The sequence below is a fragment of the Microtus pennsylvanicus genome, chromosome 15 (genome assembly GCF_037038515.1).
Source record: "Microtus pennsylvanicus isolate mMicPen1 chromosome 15, mMicPen1.hap1, whole genome shotgun sequence".
NCBI lineage: Eukaryota > Metazoa > Chordata > Mammalia > Rodentia > Cricetidae > Microtus > Microtus pennsylvanicus.
In genome coordinates this window covers 5,169,692-5,188,356 of record NC_134593.1, presented here as the reverse complement: position 1 = coordinate 5,188,356, position 18,665 = coordinate 5,169,692, and the positions used below count along the sequence as shown (strand labels likewise).

Here is an 18,665-nt window from a genome sequence, read left to right as displayed (position 1 = left end):
TGTGAGGCTGCTTCCAAGTGAGTTACCAGAGAGTCACTGACCTGTGCAGGTACTTCAGTCTGAGGACTCCAGGAGAGTGCCCCTGATGTCCTGCATAGCTTTCCTATGGCCCTTTAGAATCTCTAGACTCCCTGCTGGTGTCTCATGGTGGTATGGGCACACTTATCATTGGGAATTTCTAGGTCCTCCATTTCTTTTGACATAGTGTCACAGTTAGCCCTTGTTCCATGTTTCCAGTGAGAAGGATGAAAGTCGGGGTAACTTTGGAATCACAGGTACAGAGCTTTGAATAGTCTGTATCTTTGCTGCTCAGTGACTTTGGTCAGCCTTTACCAGTTCCTGGCATACCCCTGTCTAATGAGAATGGTAATGTCCACTTTACTTCCATGTGTTGTAAGAGCAGATTAAGAATAACATTGTTTTTGGTTTAAACAGAAATGGCTCCCCCAAAGACAGAACGGTCTACTCTATATTCATGTGGATTCTACCTCTGATAGCTACTACATAGATTGGCAATGACTGTTATACTGGGATGTCTTCTGTCCATAGAACATAGTCAAAGAAATTTTATCTAACCAATGTGTCAACAATCTTTATAACATGGTACTCAATGAAGACACTACATCTAGATTTCCAGTAGAGATCAGCAGAGACCAAGGATGTAGCTCAAATCCAGCAATATGCTGACATCTTGGAAAGTGTTCTGGGAGGTAAGCATCCTATGCTCCTATGTATTCCAGAACCGAATCATTCTGAGAATGAAGCTCCTGCTTTGAGAGCATCCATTCCAAGAAAATAATTGTGTTAGTCCCTTCAATTCATCTCATTCCCTCTCTACTACTCAAACATCAATGTTTGACAAATATAATGTTGAATAATATGGTATTGTTTAATATAATAATAAAATAATCCTCCCCTCAGAAGTTATGGTTGATGGCTAAATGGGCTCTGGCAATGAGTCATCAGATATGTCTGCAGATACGTCTCCCATCCTTGTTTTCTTTTGAAAACAACAGGGTTGATGCTGGAGGTGAACAGGGCCAGGCCTTTCACTGACTGTGCTCACCCTTGCCACCTCACATAGCTATGGAAGACACTAACTCGCTTCCCTTACGTTTCATGACTCAATTTTTACTTATGGAAGTCAAATTTTTATTATGGTAACAATAGATACCTGACACAATTATTTTGGCTTACAGTTTGGGGGACCTCGGTCCATGTTTGGCCGATTTGTTGTTTCTAAACCTGATACAAAGAACCCACCATTACATCATGATAAAGCAGATATACACACATGAAGAAGGCCCTCACCTTATAGCAAGAAGCAAGGGAGAAGAGGAGAAAGAACTGTGACATGAGGGTATTCCCTCCATGATGTGATTTCCTCCTAATAAGCCCCACTACTTAATGTATCCACAACTCTCACGGGCTAGAAAACACAATGTGCATTTGAGGGTACTGATCCAAACCCCCAAAAATATACAATGAGTTTTAAGACCCCCATGCTAGATACAAGAAAGTAGGTACAGTGTTTTCTACTCCCTACAAAAATTGGTATCTCGGAAAACTTACCAAACAGGATTGTAGACAGTAGAATGAGGGAAGCCCCGTCCACACCCTGGAAATGTGGTATTTAACTATGTAACTGAAGGGCTGATGAGTCTTTGACAGAAAGGAGGGAAGAGAGTTAGTTTTGCCTCTCCCATGACTTCCATCTGGGAGTTAAAGACATATACACAGATGGCTCTCACAGAGAGGAGAAGATGCACAATTACATTGGAAACTGGAGAGAAATATGCTAGGAGCTCTCAAGAGAGAGAAGACACAATACATCTCAAAGCAGGAAGTTTCAGGCAGAATCAGGAAGTTCTGCACAAGACTACACTTATGACAGATGGCATACCAGGAAATAACAAACAGAAGAATCCAGTCCACCACTTCCTGATCATCAGTCTAGGCTCATTTTCTCTTCACATTTTACTACCACTCTTGAGACACGGATTCTGGCCCCATCAAATTCGACATTGGGAGTTACAGAAAAGGACAAGTGGAAATAGAATAGGCATAGGAAAACAGCAATTTGCACATGAACACGAGTGCCTAGCCACCAGTTTTTGTAGTTGTTGATGCGGAAGGAAAATAGATTGGGAACTGGGTGGATCAAAACTGTTTTCAAGTTCCAGCTCTGATACTGTTGATCAAACATTTGGAAAGATTCTGACAGGAGTGACATAGATTGCCTTCATACCGTGAAAGAAAGCCCTCGGCAGAGGTGCTCACAAGTCATTTCCACTAAGGAATTTATAACTAGCATTTGAATGCTTTGCTGATTTATATAATCAGAATTTAGAATGATAGCCTTAAATGTAAAAACGGCATGGCATTAAGTAGTTTCATTTAGGGTACCAAAGCAACAATGGCTTTTTCCATGTGCTTGTGTAATTCAGGCCAAGATGGAGCAAAGTGGTTGCATCATTTTCTTAGTTAGATACCAAAACACAGCCAGCCTTCAGAAGCTTCTGTGTCTCTCTCTGTCTCCTTGTGACCATGCACCCAAAGGACACTGTTACATGATGCAGAATCTGTTTTCAACACTCAGCCTATGAGCCCAGGACCAGGGGACTAGGCAATAAGTACATTAAGTCTATGGCGCTATTCCTTAGTAAAACTGAGCTATTGGTTGTTAGATCCCTTTAAATAACATTTTCTATTTTTTCCAATTTTTAGGCTATGATGTTATCCAGGAGTACTGGTTTATATTCTTGGTGATTTTTTGCACATATCAAATGTTAGTAAAACTTGGACTGGAACTTGGACTGGAGATGTAGTTCATGAATAGAATGCTTGCTTTACAGAAGACCCCTGGGTTTGGTCCCCAGCATCACAACACACACACACACACACACACACACACACACACACACACACATTGTGTACATGCAATATGCTTAAAACATACCTTCCTTTATTCCTCCAAGGCTTATATTTTACTACTAAATTAACAGATGATATTTGACTCATTCTTGAGGAGTACCAGTCATCTCATCAGATTCTCCTATTGTGAAATCTAAATGGCATTGGCAGATAAAGTCTTTGTAAGCAGACTTGGGGGTCTTAGAGACTTCAGTTTCCATGCAAATTACTCAGTAGGCTATACAGTACAATTATCGTTACCACGGTATCAAAAAACAATACACTGGTGAAAAATTAAGCTATTTTTAAAGTATTCGCATTATTCTTTGTAGTAGTGTTAACTCTGTTACTCTCTCTCCCAATATCATTTTTCCACGGGTATTCCTGCCCAAGAGTCCCAACAGAAGTGTTCCAGACCTTCAGGAAAGCACCCACTGCAGAGACCTGTTCATCTCCCCAGGATAGCAATATCCCAGTACCTATTACAGATGACTGAGCAAAACTGACATTCACAAAGCTGACACTTGAAAAAAATGACAGCTGGACTATAACAAGGTCAAAAGTCACATAAAGGAGCATTCCACCGATGCCCATAAGTCAGCCAGTCAAGTCAAGTCCAAGTCACAGACTCCTGAAGGTCGACATGACTCTCTTAATCACTTCTTGCAGACTATTAATGCCCCAATCATACAGAACATAAGAGCCCACCACCTCTGAAGCTTCTCCGTAGCCTTTTACTCCATCCATGCAGTATAACCGGGATGACCAAGAGAGCACTTATTCAGTGACCCCAATGGGATTTTTGCACTGGAGAAAGCAGTGTTTAAAGTACACAATGTCCCTCTTCTAAGCCTGTCCTTATTTAACTTTGAAAGACAGATTCCCAGTTAAGAAACAGAGATCTGATCATAGGAGGCTATGACAGTAGACACGTCAGACCACATGACCTCCTCTTGCCCTCAGTAATTCCAGCTCAGCCAGTGGCATATTCCTTGGCCCCAGAAGCTGGTTAAGGGACAAGACTTTTTCAAATGATATTTCTATGTCAGTATTCTGCTTGCTTTTGAAATTTAACATCTCCAAAATGGCAAAAGGATTCCAATACTAGAAGAATCAAACCAATCAAATTATGTTTCCAGGACCAGAGAAGCCAGCAGAAATCAAGGTTCTTTCTGAAGCTGCCAGGCAAAGTGAAGTTTCTGGAGCTATAATCTAGCGTTCACCCTCTTTGAAATTACATATTTCACCTCTTACATTTCCACACATTGTTATTTTAACAAATACTACTCAGTTCCCACATCTCTCCATTTCTATTGCTGTGTGGAATGGTCTTCTATGTAATTGTTAAATACTATAATCTTTCTGTTTAACAGGGGGTTTCAAAATTATACCATGGGTTTACGCCTCCTTGCTTATCTGGGTTAAAATCTTTAGGCTTGTTAGTACAGATTTCCCGTCAAGAGCCTAAAAATCCCTGGGCTTTTTGTCACAGGACGGGCGCAGTAAGGATCACAGAGCTCCAGAGTTCTGTACAGTCAGGTCTGCAGACTACAATCACTAATAGCAACAGAAAGCTGAGTTCCTACCTCGGTGACTGGTAAGCTCTCTGGATGCAGAAGGCAAGGGTGTGTACTGGTGGTGTCCCTCTGGCGAGGCAGCATCATCCCCACTGGAAATCTGTAAGATAAAAGCAAAATGTTACCTTGGAGAAACACCAAACGCCGTGTCACATCCTTGTTTACTAATTCATTTCCCCGGGATCTGAGTCTGGAGAGAATGGGATCCACTTGACCTTCCTTTACCTGTTGAGATGGGCTCTAGTTAGTCTGAGCTAGTAGGGCACAGCATTCTGAGGTGCTCTGAGATAGAGGACTGACTGTGGTCATCACTGTTACACATAGCTGGAAGTAGAGGAGGAAAACCAGGAAAAGGCAGGAAGCACTGTAGACCAGGTCTGCTCCAGGCTTGCTCCCAGAAATTGTGGCAAAGTGAGTGCTGGCTGTAAGCAGACTCTTATGGCCCAACTGTGGATGAGGCCACGTAGGTGCGGGAATCAGGACTGGCTTACGCGGACTTGGTGGCACAGAGACAGAAGAAAGCAGAATATATGAGTCAGCTTGTGCTGTGAACTAAGTATAATATCAACCCTGGACAAATCCCTCTGGAGTTTGAATTGGGAATACAAATTCAGTATTTATTACAGACTATCTCATACTTCACTGTTTGGAATATGTGTGAAAACATAATGAGGTACACCGTGGAAGAGACCCAAATTTGGACACGGCATTAATTTGTTGTTTTGTACATCTTCCACGCAGAGCCTTCAAGCATGCTGTGTGACAGACTTTGTATGCCTGCATTTTGTTCTGTGGGGCCAGGAGAAGCTTCCGCTTGTGACATCAGGTGAGAGCTGAAAAGGTTTGGGTTTGTAGCTTGTTGGATTTTCAGTTTTCGACTGTGGGTACTCAGTATGGTGATGGTTCTCAACAAGTCATCAGCAACTAGAAGGTTAACAGAAAGCAGAACTCCATGATACAGCCTCCATGAGGACAACCTCATGACAGCGAAACTGGACACTGATGGAGATGTTTGGAGGGGGCAGTGCTTCCCCATGCTTGGTGAGGAAGTTCAATGCTCTCATTTATGGCGGGGGGGAGGGGAATCATTCAAATTACCAAAAGAAAATGGCATATAAAATGGTGTGACTTTGTTTTGTTTTTCTATTTGTACATCAGGAACTTTTTGACTGTAACTAATAACGGTGGCTAGTTAGCCTGTGGGAAACTGTGTGGAAGGCAGCTTGTGCCTGCAGTGTTAACCCTTTCTGGAACTGTATGTCCTTAACAATAAATGATGACAGCCTCGGAGCTCACGTGGACTGGGACCAAGGACCGATAGGTCCTCTGAAGAGCTTGGTGACTTTGACAAAAGCTCCACCATTAGACCTAACTGAGATTTCTAAATCAAATGCAACTTTTTTTTTAATATCTGAAAAAGAACATCTGCTAGGAGTGAAATCCTAGGCTTTCAACCTTTCCAAAAGCTCGGTGAAAAAGTAAATTTCATTAATTCCTCGTTTCTCTTTCCAGAAGAAGAAATCCATTCTCCGAGGTGTGTTTACCCTGCTAGAAGCAGGCCTTCTCTCCGAAGAGATTACCTGCTGTACGGCAGTCAGAGCTAAGCAGCAGATTAGACCTGCTTGCCACGGAAACCCTTTAAACTTCATTTCTGACATTTGAGGTGTTTGATTAAGCAGCTTTCGGGGCAGACTTACAGAGAGAGGTCTGAACAGAGCAAAATTAGAAGCTCTGTCCCTCGGTGGGATCAGATCTGAGAGAATACTTGTCCACTCCAGTGAAAAGGCAAACATAATGAACATACATGGCGTTTAAAGCTTGGTCCAAGTATACTGGAAGCAGCCAGATAAAAGCCACCGCCACAGAGGACAGAACTCTCAAAGGCTGGCTACTCTCCACACCACTGAACACTTAGATGCTGCAAGTGTGTGGACGAGACAGAAGATGAATTAAAACCCAAACCCTATATTTGCTATTTGTCTCTCTGTTTGGCCTATGAGGTCTACCATGGCCAACATGATACTTGAAACACAGTAACCATGTTCTAAACATGAAGGCCTCTCTGTGTTTGCTGAAGGAGAGATAAAGTTACAGGATGAAGAACGTCCAGCACACTTCCTCCAAGATATCCCAGACTTGTTTTTACCTGTGTTTCTGAAGCAGTTCATGTTTAGAAAGAAAGAAAAAAGACATGGTTTCCCACCCCAACAGGAGTTTCATGCCGCTGTGCTTATGGAATTTTTAGACTTGAATTTAGGCTGTTGATAATGGGATGAGCTGCTTCCCCTAGAAGGAACGGGAAGACACACTGCCTTTCAGCAAATACTCTGACTGTACAAGGCATCAGAGCTCTGGAGCTGAGAGAAAGAGACTGAGACTTGTTTTCAGCTGTATGGAGGACAAGAGTCTTGTAGCTGCCATTCAATGCCCAGCACCTAATTACTTTCATGTTCACCATCCATTTTTGTGATCTAATATAAACTTAACTTATGGGAAAGAATCCAGGAAAACAACAATTTTGCAAACTAGGCTTTTTGGTGGGATTTATACAGCTCAGTGTTCCGGGTGACTCTACAAATCAAGATTCCAAGTACATGTTCTTCAGCTTGGCTTTTATCAGAACGAAAACTACTGGGTCTTTTCAGTGTGATCCACACACATGTTCTCCACATCTTAGCCTCAGAAACACAATTCATAAAATCCAGGTTAGCATATGAAAGAAACAGACGAGAAAATTCCTTCACTTTGCACACTGTCTGCCAAAGGATATAGAACTCACCTTGAACTTGAGGCAACACAAACTTGAGTATGAGGCAATGGAGGCACAATAAGTAGGACACATCTACATAATGTTTTCCTTTATATGTATCAAGAAGAAATGCCTACAGTAAGCATAAGGAAATCTGGACAAGTCTGCGTCTCCGGGACCGTAAAGATTCTCCCACGTTTGATTCCGTGCCAGTTTTCCTAAGTGCCGATGGCAGAGATTTGTAGCTTCACATTTTACTTTTATCTCCTGTTAGAGGATATTTGCCATGGCTACAATAAAATACTAGTACTCAGGATACATAAAGAATACCCTCCAGTCAACAAAAATGCATACTGAAGACAACTGGCAAACGAAATGCCGGGGCTTTCCAAGAAGAGGAGACCCAAACAGTCAATAACTGAGAGAGAATTTCATCCAATTGGCTGAAAGGCCACGGGAGCTAAAGTAGGATGTGATTCCACCAGCCACTGAATCACCAGGCTTCACTGACTCATGCTAAGGCGCATGGAGGGGCAAGAAAGTTGTTCTCTCGCCCCTGCCAAGGGGAATGAGTTGCTGGCTTGAGTGACTTGGAGTGGTGGATGGCATCCATGCGGATAATACCCGGGTTGTTCTATGACCTCCACATGTGCACATCTGTCCACTTGCTCACACGTGTGCACACACACATGCACATACATGAATAAAACTATAAAATTCATAAGCTAGAGAAAACTTTACATACACCTCTACAAACATGATGGAGGTGGGTCTTGTAACAGTATATACTTTCATGAAAGACTAATACTTAGCGTCCAAGAGCAATAAGCCTGATTTAAATATCTTACCTCCGATAAGACAAAAGTTTCTGTGGAGTGAAAACGCAAGTGGCCAAATGACAAACACTGCATGGTTTTACCTGCATATGTGCCCGTTTCATTTCCTGTATTACAAAAATCTAAAAATTATAGCAATACGGACAAAACTCAGGAAAGTCCTTGACTCTGCCAAGGGGCACGGCAATTAGACTGGAGCTAATAAAGTATGCGTGGTTATTTCTATTGATCAGAGAACAGGTTTGAAATAGATACATTAAAATATTACGAATGACAGATCTTAAATCGTGGCTATGTGTTTTCTTATTGTCTAAACCTTTCCACACTTTTGAAATCTTTAAAAGCTAAACATGAAAACTAACAATACAAAGGCTTCCACATCTAGTCCATGTCATCTTCTATCAATATCAACCCCGAGTAATTTTCTAGTTCTTTTATAACGTAGATTAATGTCATCTCTGGGTGTGTTTGTGACCAAAAAAAATCGTATTTGTATTTTTCATAAAACTACTGAGTATGACCCACAGAAAAGACAAAACAAAAATCAGGTAATGACAAAAATGTTTTCCAGATTTCTAGACTTGAGGTGTTTGTCCCAGCCTTGCATAAGACGGGCTAAAGATCTCCAGTGCACAGGGAGGCCTCTTGACTATTCACCCATTCAAAATGGAGAGCCGCTAACATTTTCAAAAATCATATGAGTAATGGTTAGCAGGAGCTAACACATTTGCAGAAGGCAATTTCCATCATGCAAGAAGTGTCAGATCCAAAAGAAACTCCATTTCCCCAAATCAGGGCAGTTAAACAAAAGTCAGCATTTCTCAGGACCTTGTGAGGCAGGTTCCCCTCCACTAAACGGACCCATTTCCCTGGTCACTGACAGAAAGGAAAAATCTCCCCCTTAACTATACCACAGAGCAGTCAAGATCAGTGTATCCTGATGAGGAAGGAGGCTAGAGCTTTGAGAATTTGATGGGAAAAGACTCAGTAAAAGTCCAGCACAGTCTAGGAGAGACTTGCAGGGTGAGACTGTCTATCAGTGACCATAGAAAATGACAGTGTGACATTCCAGAATCTTCCCGATGTGCATGCACAATGACAGCGCAGGGCAGACACTCATGAGCATCATGGTACGCACAGGGAATGGGATGCAGAGTACCGGAGCGGAGGTTCCGCAGCTTCAGAACAAGGAGGGGCAGCTACAAAGTTGTTTAATGGCCATAAATCTCTGACTATTTTCACAAAATACCATAGAAGACCGCAGCTCCACAACTCATCCCCCATCACTCAGCTCAAGTGCAGGTCTTTGGCGTGCTCACTCACCCCTAAATCATAAGCCACAGAAAGTGATCCCGGGGCTGGGAAATTTGTCAGCCTCTTTCCAGTAGAAGTAATCTTCACTTCTGATCACAATTCATTCCCTGAAACCACGGCAGAAAGCTGACTCCTCTAAAAACATTTAGTTTTCTTCTCAAAAGAAAAAGCACTGAGCGTTTAGTTATCAAATATTTAGTAATCATCTACCAAAGGCCAGCCCTGTGCTGAGGATGTCAAGAAAAACAAGATGGGGAATGCCGTTTATATTCCTGGCATATCAAAAAATTTCACCATGATTAATATGGGTCATGAAGAGGTAGCAACCCCTACCAGGACTCTCAGAAATCCTCCAGCTTGACCTCTGCACATGGGTAACTGTAACCGTGTCTGGACGTGTTTCTTATCCATCCTACAGGCAAGTTTTCAAAAGTACCTAGACTGACTTTCTAAAGTGAACTATATGCTCTTAGTCCTTGCGCTCAACTTACTCCCAGGAAAACAAGAGAAAGTCAAGGCATGATGGTTGACTAAGTTCAACACTTCACAGTCAAACATAAGACTGTGGTTTAACAGTTCTCAACCTATGGGTCATGGCCCCTTTGGGGATCACATATCAGATATCCTGAATATCAGATATTTACATTATGATTCATAATGGTAGAAAAAATACAGTTATAAAGTAGAAACAAAATGATTTTCTGGTTGGGGGTTATCACAACATGAGGAACTGTATAAAAGATTGCAGGTTAGGAAGATTGAGAAGCATGGCTGTATATTATTACTGTAGTTCATCAAACACAGGTGAGAACAGGAAGAGAAAGATCAAAGGAATAAATCCAGCAGTGAATAACCATCCTGAAGGCTGAAGTTCCCAGCCCTGCTTACAAGGGTACCATTGTGCCTTCTAGCATGAAGCAATGTCAGTGAGGAAGAGATGGGATTGGAACCATTGACTGTTTTGAGATCAGGAACAGTTATGTCATACCAAAGACAGAAGTCAAGAGAAGGAATGGAGAAACAATTAAGTAGGGATGAGATTTAATCCATGACTGCAAAACCAAGAGGGAGGGAAGAGTCTGGCAGAAACTGGGCACCTAGCTGAGTGGGTGAGGAGAGCCTTCAGGCCGGAGTGGGCAGAAAGGAGGTAGAAGGGGATTGTGGCAAAGGCCTCTCTGGGGAATGAAAGCCCTTTGAAGCTAACAGCCCGAAGCATTCCATTTGATTCTATCTGATCTACAGGGGCCCTAGTTCTGCCAGTAACCCCAGAGGGCATCTGGCTGGGAACAGCAGTTCACAAATATTTATGGGGAAGGAGGGAGTGAAGGAAAGATCCCAAAAGGAAAGAAATGATGGTGGCTCTGGGTTTTTGTGAGCTGCTTCTTAATCAACTCATAGAATGAGAATCATAAAGAACTTCTCTATCTCTGGGGCAGGAGCTTCCAAAACATGCTTGGCAGCTGCTTATTCATATGAATTTAAAAGTGAAAAAAAATCTAAATATTAGGTAACAAAAAACCCTGCAAATTTCCTTACAATGAACAACAAAGAATCTCTAAGTACAAAGGAGACAGAAATACACACTATGCGTAGATGGCAGTGAACAACCTCCCGTGTTCCTCAGATGCCATCCAGGGGTTTCTGAAGAGAGGACCACTGTTTACGCGCTGAAAACTCACCTTGGAGGCTGATCTGACTGCTCGGGAGACTGAGGGCTCTGCTAGCCCAGTCTCCCCAGTGACAGAGCTTCAAACATGGTGCTCAGGTTTGTTTAAATGTGTACTCTAGGGGATGGAACTACCACGCCCACACTTGTAGCCAAGTGTTTTCACAGAAGTACTTGAAGAGTCAGAGAAGAAGACCACAGAAAGCGAGAGAACCAAGTATGACACAGGAACTGGGATTTATCGGCACACACTAAGTTTTCCAACTCTTTGGCTTCTTGATGAGCACATTGTGTGCTGTTATTAACCTCCTATGAAAAATTTGAAAACTGAGACAAATAAAATAGGGAACCCATCCAAAATTATATGGCTCTCAAGTAAAACCTAGGGAGAGAGAGCAAGTTTGGTCTGACCCCAAACTAAGCTGTTCCCTGTACCAACACCCTCTCTTCAAGGGAACCCTCGGAGAGTATGAGCCCCAACTACTGGCTAACAGGCTACCACCTCTACTACTGTCCGCTGGGCTTTTTGCTACAGTCTCTCGTGCAGAACGCTGGAGCTCACAGTTTTGGAAGCCAGGTACTAAATTAACGTATAGCATCCATGAAGGCAACTCCTCAAAGTGTTGAGGAAGGATTATCAATAAAGAGGAATTCGTTATTGGGACAGGCAATTTCAATAAAAGGAGAGCATCCGATTTAGAACCAGTCCTAAGCTACCCAAAGAAGCATGATGGAGCAGTGGTCAGTACTGCAGCCTCTTCACTCTTGCTGTAAGTCTCATCAGTTTAACACAGGCACACTGGAACACAGACAGAACGGAACCATCAAGTGCTGTGCATATCCTGTCTCTGGAGCAGACTTATGGGCGGGGCATTTTATAGACATTCTGTCATCTCTCCATAGCCTGGGATGCAGTGCATCTGTTGTAACCATTTTATAGATAAGACGACTGAGATGAAAGAGGGGACAGATTGTTTATCAAACAGCACCCAGTTGGCATGTGACGAGGCTGTTCATCTTGATTTCCAGGGCTCAAAGTCAGCACTGTACAGTGAATCTGAATCTTGGTTTCCAGGGCTCGATGGCAGCACTGTACAGTAAAAGGTACCTATAAAAACATCCCTCCTGAATTTAGTTAGCATGTATAGGAAAGCAAGTAATATATTTGTAGTGAGCTACAGCTCAATCCCTGCAAAAGGCAGCAGGTTTTATATAGAGATATATAAATAAAACTGCCATCTTGTCTGGAAAGAAAATGATTAACAGTGTTGGGAAGGTATATGAGTACTTCTGATCTGTCTGGCCTTTGAGGATAATATGAAGAGGTTTGCTTGAATCAGCCTTTACAACTCACAAAAGACAATGGTAAGTTTCCACAAATGTTTTGGGGCCACTGTGGAAAATTAAGTTTAAATAAACTTCAATTTGCATTTACCTATGGTTGAATGCATTACCTTAACAGCAAAAGTAACATGGAAAATTCATCATTCCTAATTCTATCTGGAAATTTTACTACTATTTCTGTGTTTGAATTTATCTGGGCCTGCTGTAGCTATCTGATACCAGTCTCTCTCTTCTGAGTTCTCTAGTGATGTCACTTTGGTGTCTCGGTGTGGTATGGCGGCATAATCTGAAGGAAGAAATCGCAAACGCTGCAGACTAGGGTTTGATGCACTGGCTGCTGCTCTCCTGAATTTAAGAAGGCAATGGAGAAAATATTAATGATACAGATTAAGCACAATAGGGTGCTGTATCTATATCCATTAGTTATGAATAATACAAGAAAATCTGAAGAAATAGCCATCTGATATCCAAAAGCCATTCCCAACGTGGTAAAGCAGCAGCTGGTGGTGATGAATGGGTAAAGTTGTGATGTGCTCATTAAGATAAAGGACTAAACAGCAGCCTGTGCCCCTGTCAGAGGCCTGTTTGTTATCAATTACAACCCCAGATACAGGCAGCAGATACCAAAGTTAGGCCTGAACCATACAGAGTAGCGGAGAGACTCAAGTAGCTGTACCAAATTACAGGAGAATATTATATATCTAACTTCTACCAATGGTGTGAGATATATATGCGCTAAATTAACATATTATAAATGTATGTAGATATATAAGATATTTATATTATTTTACACAAAGGCCTAGGTGCAAAGCATTTACTCCTATCTCATTATACACACACAACTTTTATCCATAGAAAGAATGTTTGGAGTTATAGAGGCAAGAGGCTGTTTTATGGCCCAGGAATGAAAATAACAATAATAATAATAATGATGATAATACAACTGATTAAGCTTCAAGGATTCTACCCTTGACTGCTCCAAAACTTGTCTACTGTCTTCTACATTTTTCTCTGCTCAATGTCGCCATTTGACTGGGTGATTTTAGGTTTTTTTACTTAAATTCTTTAAGTCATAGTTTTATTGTCTGTAAAAGAGAATGATAAACTGGTTCTAAGAAGGAGCACGAGGAAGAAGGGGGAGGAGGCCAAGACAGAGCAAGTGTTTGTGGGTACTCTGTGCCTGGAACTGTGCTCAGCATTCTCTAACATTAACTCATCCAGTCTCCATCAGTACCCTACAGTTCCAACTCCCAGTGCGGTTTTATAGATGGGGAAGCTGAAAATGAGCCAAATTAGAACATTTAACCAAGACCTCACTGAGGTTCTTGAGTTATCATAAATGCCAGCACTGAGGCCCAAATCCAGGCACTTTGCCCCCAGTGGCCATTGCCCGGGCTAGTAAAATGGAAGGGTCAGTGTCCAAGAAGGGCACTGATCTTCACTGCCACTTGTGAAACCTAACTGTTTTCCTTCCCGTTCTCTAACTCTGTGCCCCCACAACTAGACTCAAAGCTTTCTAAGAGACGGACCCACACAGCTTCTCTCCTCCGGCACGGCAGTTACTCCCCGTGAGTGCGCGTTAGTTCTCATTTAATGAGCAGTAATGTACACCTGGAGTCCTTCTGAGGGTAAAGCCAGTGAGACCCCCTAACCTGGTAGCCAAACTTGTACTGCGTAACTGCCACAGTTTAGCCATCTCTAGCTAGTCACCAACAACGGCGTTTCCCATCTGGCTTTGCAGGGCTGTCGTAGAAATAATATTATGTCATGGTAGTCCTCCAGGCTTGATTTATTTTGGCTTAGAAGAAGGAACTTGCCTCATGGGTCTCTCTTCCTCTCACAGAGGCTTTTATATTTTTTTCTCCTTCTTCTCAAGGGCTGAGGGTCAAGTTCGGTCCTTGGAACCAAAGTAGCTTTCCAAAATGAGGTGAAGGCAACGCTGTCAAGCTGGGCCAGATCTGCTGTCAGAGCCTTTCCCAAATACATCAGGCCTCTGCTTGTAAAAATAAATTGATACCAATGCACAAAATTTATTAGGAGATGACAGCCTGGTTCATAATGGAAATATGGAGAAAACATCATCCTTCAAGGCTGACAGTTTATCCATCACGCCTCAGATTCCTGAGATAGAAGCAGACACTGTCACATGCAATCCACCGAGGACACATCTTCTTGGGTTTCCTTACGACAGAAAACGGAAAGAATCCAGAAGAAGGGAAGGGCGGGTGCTGCCCCGCAGTGTGCTTGGCCATATATTTTCAGCCTTGCAGAAGGGCCTTGTGGCCAAGGCAGTGTATGATGGCGGAAATGGAGCCGCTGGAACTCTCAAAGGCTCTCCTTTTCTCTCAGGGGTGATGAACTGGGGCAGAGGTCGCAGAGGGTAACAGACCTCTGTGAGTGACATCAATGCCCTGTTATGCATAAGCAAATCCAACAGGTGGCAGGACAATCCTGAGCGCTGGCCATAGCTGGCTCTAGTTGACATTTGGGGACCCGGTCCTCTTGCCCTACATATTCTGCTCAGCTTTTTATATCTATTGATAAGCTTGAGATAATTTAGAAGGGGCATTTTAATGGCAGATCAATGCAAGAATATTTCTGGGGATCACAAGGGGCCCGATTCTCAGCAAGCTTAATGAGGCCACCTGCTGAACCCTGGAGGAAATAATTGTGTGCCGCCTTAAAAGCTCTCTTGGAAAATACAACTGTGATAGTAAATTAGTATGAAAATGAACATTGTGTTGGCGGAGAAAACATTTGATTGTCAATTTTCTGAAATTTAAACACATTTATATTTCAGATGTCATTCTTTAGAGGTTTAATTAAAGTTATTACAACTAGGAAACTTTTGACTAATTTATTTTTAAATATTGATTCATGTATTTATTTATTTGTATATGTGTGTGTTTTCATGTGTCTGTGTGCACCATGTCTGAGTGGGAACCTACAGAGGCCAGAAGAGGGCATCAAATCCCCTGGAGTTGGAATGAGGAACCGTGTGCACTCTGGGAACTGAACTCAGACCCTCTACAAGGGGAGTAAATGCTCTTAACCTCTGGGACTTTCTTGAGCCTTAGGAGGTTTTTAAAATGAGATACATTTAAACCTGCAAATGCAGATTTCTCACAATAAAAGAAAGCTATTAAGACAAAAGAGAAACCTAAACAAGATAAGGACAGCCTAAACGGCCTTTCAGTTGTTTTTTTTTTTTAAAAAAAGTTTTTTTAAAAAAGTTTTTTTAAAAAAAAGATGTACTTTTTTTCTACTTATGTGTGTATGTGTGTCTGTGTGTTTGTATGTGTGTCTGTATTTGTATGTGTGTCTGTGTTTGTGTGTGTGTATGTGTATCTGTGTGTGTATGTGTGTCTGTTTGTGTGTGTATGTGTGTCTGTGTGTATGTGTGTCTGTGTTTGTGTGTGTGTATGTGTATCTGTGTGTGTATGTGTGTCTGTTTGTGTGTGTATGTGTGTCTGTGTGTATGTGTGTCTGTGTGTCTATGTGTATGTGTGTCTGTGTGTGTATGTGTATCTGTGTGTGTCTGTGTGTGTGTGTCTGTGTGTGTGTCTGTGTGTCTGTGTGTATGTGTGTCTGTGTTTGTGTGTGTGTATGTGTGTCTGTGTGTGTGAATGCATGCCATGTATGTCCCAGGAAAAGCTTTGAATCTCAAAGCTGGAATGCGGGTGGTTGTAAGCTTCAGAGAGAGCTTCCAGGAAAGAAGGAGGAGTCTCTTTAGGAGCAGCCAGTGCTCTCATCCCCTAAGCCATCTTTCCAGCCCTCCCCTTGGATTTTGAATCCAACCTGAATATTGAGAGGGGATCTTAAGGATTCCATTTAAATGTGAAGGAATAAGAACTTGGTGTGGTAGCTCATTCCTGCAAACCCACCGTTGGTAAACTGATGAAAGGGACTTGTAAAAAGTTCAAGGCCAGTCCTAACTATACAGCGAGATCTATATCAAAAACCTTATTACCGTGGGTGCCGGGGAATCAGCTTAGTGGGTAAAGGTGCTGGCTGCCAAACCCGACAACCTGACTTCAATATCCACAGGGACCCTCATGGCAGAAGTTGTCTTCTGACCTCCACATGCACACCACAGACCATGTACAGACACATGCATGAGCATCCACACATACCCAGCAACATACATAAATCAATGCAACTCTTTCAAACTCTAATACTACAGATCCTTACACACCAACGCTTGCTGTGGCACTACTCACGGTAGCTAGGTTAGGAAGACAGCCCAGCTGCCCCACAGCAAAGGAACAGAGGAAAAAAACATGGAGTACACACACAATGGGACTTTGAAAGCCATCAAACAGAAGGAAGTTAGATCATTGGTGGGCAAATAGCTGCAACTGAAGTGGCCAGCCTCAGAAAGACAGATACGGTATGTTATCCCTCACATGTGGATCACAGAGCTTCTACAGGTGCAGTCATACATGTCCAGATGATATGGAAGTGGAAGGAAGCAAACTGACTGGGGAATAAACATGGCCAAGGCGGGAGGAGGGAAGTGAAAAGGGCTCTCAAGAGGTTTCGTGGAGTGCTCCAAGTACCTGGCTATGCATGACTCAGATCCCTTTGCAATCAAAAATAGCCAGGCCAAAATGATTTTTAAAAAATATTGACTAAGGTACAAGGGATCTTTGCTTGATGTCCGTGTCTGAATGGTTAAGGTACAGAGACTATCAGGACAAACAGAACAGCCCAAATCAGTTGTCATGTTTGCTGTGTTCTATGACTCTAGAAAGGATATGTGTACAAGGTGTGTGTCGCTGAGTTAATCAAGTACTGTGGTTCCTGGCACTCCTCAAAACACATGCCCAAGACAGCAGGAGACTCATGCTACACCATGCCCGAGTCCTTGCTCATAGGTATCAGTCAGTACTGAAAACAAACAAGTGGATTTACAATCTGAAAATTGAAACCCACAGATCTCTAAATAAGGCAAATGAACTTGTAATTGTTCACATTTGTTTCCACCGATCTTCTCAATTCGCTGCTTTAAGGAAGGCCTAAAACTCTGTTGACTTCACACGTCCAAACCAAACAGAGCAGCCTTTCCCCTGGCTTCCTCTGTGAGCACATGCCAGCGCGACTACACATTCGCCCAGAGTTTATTTCAGTGTTAGTGGGAAACAAGCCATTTTTCAGTTTAATGAATAGCATCAGTGTCTGCCTTTTAACCAAAAATGTGACCTTAAATTTGATGGATCTCACCAGAAGGCACATTTTCAAATTATTTTTCTATTGGAGGTTTATGAATATCACTCCTCAAATTATTGTGACAGCTGTGGGGTAGGGGCTGCATCGCAGACCAAGCAGATCAGAGGCAGAACTCAGAGCTTGTGGAGCGGGGCGGGCACCCCTGAAACAAGGCATAAGGCCCAGGAAAGACGGCAAGAACCGTGCCAAAGGAAAAAAACAAAACACGACTCTCTTGAGCCTGGAGCACCAGGGGACAAGTCCCGCAAGGCAGCTGAAATCTTGGCTTCTCTGCTACCACCATTTTTGCTTCCAGATCATTCTAAATTGGGGCAGAGAAGATTGAGCACTTACAGATTCTCCAAAAGGACATCTGATATATTTCCCTTATTAAAGATGACGGAGTATAATTGATGGTCCCGCTGTCTTGCCAGTTCCAACTTTTCTTTCTTTCTTTTTTTTTTTTTTGAGAATGCTGTTTAATGTGCAGACATTATTTTTGGACTACTGAACGCCAGAAAATAATGAGCTGGCATTCAGCTTTGGTGAATAAGACTCTGAATTTTCATCTAAAAGCAGTTTTGAGTTATGGCTGTAGATAAGGTGTAACTGTGCACGGGAATTTTATCCATGTTTCTCCCATGAATCATGAATGAGGGAAAAAATTACAGTCTAAATTGCACTTAAAAGGAATAAAGTCTTTTCATGTCATACATGATTTATCAAAATGATCTCATTTTAAGGGGACTGTGGTGTATCTTGATTAATCGCATTAGGACGCGTGATGAATGGCCTCTTTAATGGTAACACGGGATTTATTGGCAGCATCCTGACTAGAACCAGAAGGGTAAGAAGTAAAATATACAATAGATAGCTAATGCAGATAGGGCATCAGTGCTGCCCTGACTTGTTTTAAAATTATACCTGGAGCCTCGTTGTCAGGACATTGTGAAACCTGGCAGAGGAGAAAAAGCATGCCTTGCCCACAAACTGGGATAGCACAGTGAAGCCAGTCTCTAACTTGTTGCATGATATGTACTTGGCTTGACCATAACCAA

At 42.4% G+C, this 18,665-nt stretch overlaps 1 protein-coding gene across 1 annotated transcript in view; it reads right to left on the bottom strand.

The window, feature by feature from the left end:
- The window catches only part of Lrmda (leucine rich melanocyte differentiation associated), a 1,010,011-nt gene that overhangs the window by 187,774 nt on the left and 803,572 nt on the right, over window positions 1-18,665 (bottom strand). The window contains exon 6 of the mRNA XM_075949023.1: window positions 4,500-4,590. Coding sequence (XP_075805138.1) covers window positions 4,500-4,590 — 91 coding nt within the window. The remainder of the gene's footprint in view (window positions 1-4,499; window positions 4,591-18,665) is intronic.